The sequence below is a fragment of the Cryptomeria japonica genome, chromosome 3 (genome assembly GCF_030272615.1).
Source record: "Cryptomeria japonica chromosome 3, Sugi_1.0, whole genome shotgun sequence".
In the NCBI taxonomy this organism is placed as follows: Eukaryota; Viridiplantae; Streptophyta; class Pinopsida; order Cupressales; family Cupressaceae; genus Cryptomeria; species Cryptomeria japonica.
The window spans coordinates 891,623,266-891,628,334 of NC_081407.1; the positions used below are offsets into that span (position 1 = coordinate 891,623,266).

Consider the following 5,069-nt stretch of genomic DNA (forward strand, 5'->3'; position numbering starts at 1 on the left):
CACTCGATTAGATAAAATCATGCGCTAGGGCCAAGTACTTGGAATGCCCACGCAAAAGGGGTGTAAAATGAATGGTAGAAGTGTAGGAAATATAATTTTCGTGATTTCAAAAATGTGTAAATAAAATAGAAATATAAATTATGGTATTGAAACAGATAGTAAAATCTCCTTTGCATATAATCTTAGGAAAAATAAATGAAACAATAATAACCATATAATAATACAATTAAAATAATTTTGAAAGGGAATATGTGGAGTAAAGTATTAAATAAAACATTTGAAATTGAAAACAAATAAACAAAGCTACTTATTTGGAAACTTGATATAGATATGTTAGATAGTTCCTTAATATGTAGGAAAATCAAGAAAGAGAAGACACATGCCTTAGAATATGTAAACTAACATGTGATTGTGAGTTACTGTCACAACCGCAAGATCAAACACACACCTACGGGTATGACCTATAGAAATGTTTATACGATCTCTATGAATGGTTGATTCATTTCCTTCAACTTCTTGAAAATGCATTTATCTATTCTTGGATTAAAAATAAGGGTTGTTTGGTTAGGATTTTTCCGATGGCTAGGAATATGTTTCCCTTTGGTAGGACCCATAAGAATGCTTAACGCACGGTTTTTACAAATAATTAGTGTATGATGCTAGATCTAAAGATATTAATATCATGTATTCAAAACCAATTAAAAAAACCCTTCGAATTGAACATCAAAGAAGACCAAATCAAAAAATTCGTACCTCCCCTTACCAAACAAGGATATCTTCTTTGTTGAATACATTTGCTCAGTGATGTAGATTCCCTTGGATTCTTCAATACCTCTGTAGCATGTACCTTGCCAAATAATGTATTGTTAAAAGGTTCACTTATGCGTGTGATCAAATGATCTCTAGATGATTAAGGGAAGGTGATTGATTTGTAATGATTTGTTGATTTGCAAATGGAATCATTTAGTCATTTAGTTTGAGACTATATTATTTTTGAATGATATTGGCGATGTAATAATTTCATGTACGCATATAAAATGAGTTTATAAAATGAAACTCATCCAAACATACATTATGGAACACACTAGAAAACCTTAGCGACACCATCATATATTTTTACAACTTAAAACTAACTTTTAGTTTGTGAGAATAAGAAAAAGGAATAAGGTGGTAAATGTGGTGGGTATATATTGATAAGCCATGTGTGTATAGAGGAGGATAGCAGAGGTTACAAATGTTGAAGAGTTAGGCAACAGAAAAACATAACACAAACGTTGTATGTTTTTCAATAGTGAAGGTCTTGTATACGGATCTGTGAGATTGATTGTTCAGCTCTTTGTAGGTTGTGGTCGCAGCTAGACATTGCTCTTTCAATCGCGTGAAATGCTTAGGTCGACAACTTTCCGTCTTGATGGGCATTGTCCTGTCTTAAATTGACAATCTTGAAGCCTACTTGTTTTGCTTAGTGTTTCGATGCTAAAAAATATTTTAGCAGTATTTGTGTTAAATTATGATGCATAAGAATAAATATAGGACCGTTCCATTAAATGATGCATTTTTCTGTCCTATGGCAAGGAAATAATAAAAAATATCTGACTGGGAGGCCTTGTTGCATTGAAATGAAGATTGTGTAATGCTGTACAATATGAGATGTGGAATGCTATAGTATCCAAGTATCGAGTGAGAATGAGAATAATAATGTGAGAAGCTAAAAAATGAATGTCCGTGGCAGCAGGGTGTAATGCCATTGCCGTCGTCGTTGTTCTTAGTGTAGGTCTAGGGAAGAAATCCCTTGTCCCTGAGGCTGGCCACCGTATCAGTCAAACAGTCCTTTATGGGCGTAAATGAGAGACCCAATTCCCTCAGCTTTTGATTGCTGAATTTGTATGCCACTTTCCTTGGATTTTCCTGGTCTGAACACCTGCAGAGAAGGGGAAGATTGTGAAAACATGTTCTAGAAATTCACAGTTAGTGGGCAAGTTAGTGGGCAATGGCAATGATAAGAATCCATACTTGGTAGGAAGTGGGTAATGTGGGAAGAGTTGTGCTAACAGATCCAGGAGCTGTCCTCTGTGCAGGCTTCTTTCTCCACACAGATATCGACCAGAGGCAGAGTGATTTTCGTAGAGCAATATATGCGCTCTCGCCACATCTCGCACATCCACGTAGACCTGAGTTGCGTTTGCATATGTCTTGGCCGAGCCTAGAAGGATTCAAACGTCAAAGCAATTGATCTAATAGAATGAGCATGAGAGGGAAGTGGGAATTCAAGGGATAATTTTAATAATAGCTCACCAGTTAAATATTTCAAAACATGAGCAGTGCTGAAGTTCATAGTGGGCTGGAGCAGAGGACCCAAGACGATACTGGGATTAATCCTTATCAACTCCATACCCACCTCCTCCGCATACGTACGCGCGGCTTTCTCTGCTACCGTCTTTGCATAGCAATACCAATTCTGAAAAACAAGAAAAAGAAATTTAACAATCAATGTTGGATGGATGGATGGACATCCAGTTTACAAATCTTTCCAAATTAAATCATGTTTACCTTGGTTTCAATGCAGTAATCAAGGTTGCTCCAGCAGTCTTCATCGACTATGGCTTGCGGATTCCTGCTGGGGTCGAGGTAAATGGCGCCGATGCTAGACGTTAGGATTACACGCTTCACTCCCAATTCGTTGCAGGCCTTCAACACATTTAGAGTGCCCTTCACAGCCGCCTGCAGCACTTGTGCCTGTAGAAGTGGCCATTAAAACATTAAGTGTGCCGCAGACCAGTAAAACTCCTCAGCTAAACAAGCAAGGGAAAGGGACAGGGACATACCGGATCTTCAATGATAGGGCAGGCCGTGTGAAAGACTCCTTTGCACCCTCTGATAGCTGGTATCAAACTGTCAGGGTCTAGAATATCAGCCTTCACAAGCTCAAGCCTCTCTTCCGCCCCTTCCAACTCTTTCAGATGCTTATACTTTTTATCATCTGCATGTAATTAATCCTCATCGATACAGATACAGAATATAATAAATACAGGGGATGAGTTCCCCTCCCCTGCCTAAACCCTAAAAATTCAAATTCTCAGATATAAAAAACAAATACTGACCTGTATCGCGGACTGTTCCTTTTACAGTGTAGCCTCTGCTCAAGAGCATCTTGACAAGCCAGGAGGCAATGAACCCTCCTGCTCCTGTGACACACACACTTTCCATCTTGATCTTCTCACCCTCAATTCCAGATTCCAATTTCCAATTTCCAAATTCCAATTTCCAATTTCCAATATGCAATTTCCTATTTCCAATTTGCAATTTCCTTCCCACATTCTTGTGCCTATTTATAAGGAGACTTGGATCATGTTTTCGCAGACTGACTGCAATGCCAGTGGTTTGGGAAGATTCACAAACTGCCAGTGGTTTAGGAAGATTTGTGGACTTGGACGGGGACCCAGGAAAGAGTGTCTGGAAGTTTGTTTATACGCCTCACCGTCTCACTTAAACAACGGGCCGCCCAACTCAAACCCACGCCCTCATTTTTATAATGCCACTGCCTAGCGCTTTCTAATTTGGTGCACAACTCAACGCGTGAAGCTATTTCGGACAGTCAACTCACTTGGGTTCGGAATGTTCATGCCAACTCTCCCTTTCCTACTTTCTACGCAATACCAACTACAAATTAATTTCAAAATACCGAACATGGTGTGCATTCCCGAATTTTATCTATTTGAAACGCGTTGAAGTGTGCAAGCAAGCCTTGTGGAATTCGACTTCCAATTTACCATTTGCATTTGCCTAGAAATCGTGTGGGCCTCAAGAGTTGTGATTTAAGGTTGTGCTCTTTGAATTCTTTTGACATACCTCATATTTTTCCGTTCCTTGCTTAATCTTTACTAACAAATTGTGGAACAATGAAAGACGATTGCACAATAAGAAAACATTAGTTGCAGACCAAATTTATCTACATATGGTAACTAAAGACTACTGTCAGAGATTTTAAGTCTTTGGTCAAGTTGCACAGGAGTCCTACCAAAGTATAAAATTGACATATAGTTTAGACATAAGTGAACGATTGCAATATAAGAGATTATTATACCCCAAATAAACACTATTTCATAACAACTGAAATCTTTAGTTGTTGCCTAATAGTGTGTCTTTTATAATGCCCACATAGACACTATTCATATAGTAAAATGATCATCGATAAATATTTAGATATTAGAAAGCGCCTAATTGATGACTCTCAACATGAATAAGCGCTGCACATGACCACCGTTGACTATGTCGGGGGCATTTAAAATTATATCCTTTCATATACCCTGTAATATGGTCTCCCCCATCCTTCTAACATATAAAAAATATGTTAAGTTAGGCTTTCTTCTATATTTAAAGGTTTTGCCCATACGTACACGTCAATGGTCTTGCTAAATTTATCTTGTATATTCCATGTTTCCTTGATATTTGGGTTGCCCAATTTTGGGAGTTGGGGAAGATTTTAACCTGTAGATATTTTTTGAATATAGGGTTTATCTACTATTTTTTACATTTTTTACCTCAACCAAATTTTAACTTTTTATCCCCTTTAATATGCACACGCCACCAAGTTATTTCTCAAAATTCATGTTGATCTTCTGGGGAGGTGCAAGTTCCCTTTGTTAGCTTAGCTTAATGAAATTGAAAATCTCACGTGTCTGTATCATCACTCATATCCTCAATTGTTTGTAGTGTCAACTCACTCATAAAATCATAAACATCACTGCCGCTTGTGGTTTCAAAATACGAGGTGGTTACATTTAGGAAGAAATCAGGTTTTTTATAGTTACAGAGGTCAACTCCCTAATCCATGTGATAATCACGAGACATGTCAATATTTTGATTTTAATTTCTCAGGCTCCAATTAATCTAAATGAGAAGAGGGAAACTATTGGAGAGATATTGAATGGTGGTTACATCGAGTTGTTTCTAAGAACCAACTTAAATTCTGGGTGAACAAATATTTAAAGTCTCTTTGCAAGAAATTACTGACCAAAGTGAATCTAAGAAATTTTAATGATGTAGTTTGGAATGATTAGTACTATAGT

General features: G+C 37.4%; 1 protein-coding gene across 1 annotated transcript; it reads right to left on the bottom strand.

The window, feature by feature from the left end:
• Positions 1-1,163: 1,163 nt before the first annotated feature.
• Positions 1,164-3,486, bottom strand: LOC131059801 (cinnamoyl-CoA reductase 1-like). Its single transcript, XM_057992831.2, has 6 exons — positions 3,102-3,486; positions 2,826-2,980; positions 2,551-2,736; positions 2,296-2,458; positions 2,014-2,203; positions 1,164-1,921 (listed from the first exon to the last, which is right to left on the bottom strand). Exons 1-6 carry the CDS (start codon positions 3,205-3,207, stop codon positions 1,777-1,779), a joined length of 945 nt encoding a protein of 314 aa, XP_057848814.2. The 5' UTR covers positions 3,208-3,486; the 3' UTR covers positions 1,164-1,776.
• Positions 3,487-5,069: the final 1,583 nt, after the last annotated feature.

Bases quoted from the DNA above. Each gene is read 5' to 3' on its own strand.
- LOC131059801 (XM_057992831.2), bottom strand. From the start codon at position 3,207: ATGGAAAGTGTGTGTGTCACAGGAGCAGGAGGGTTCATTGCCTCCTGG. The intron at 2,981-3,101 runs GTCAGTATTTGT...AATTACATGCAG, and splicing joins AGGAACAGTCCGCGATACAG to ATGATAAAAAGTATAAGCAT. The intron at 1,922-2,013 runs GTATGGATTCTT...CCTTCTCTGCAG, and splicing joins CATTACCCACTTCCTACCAA to GTGTTCAGACCAGGAAAATC.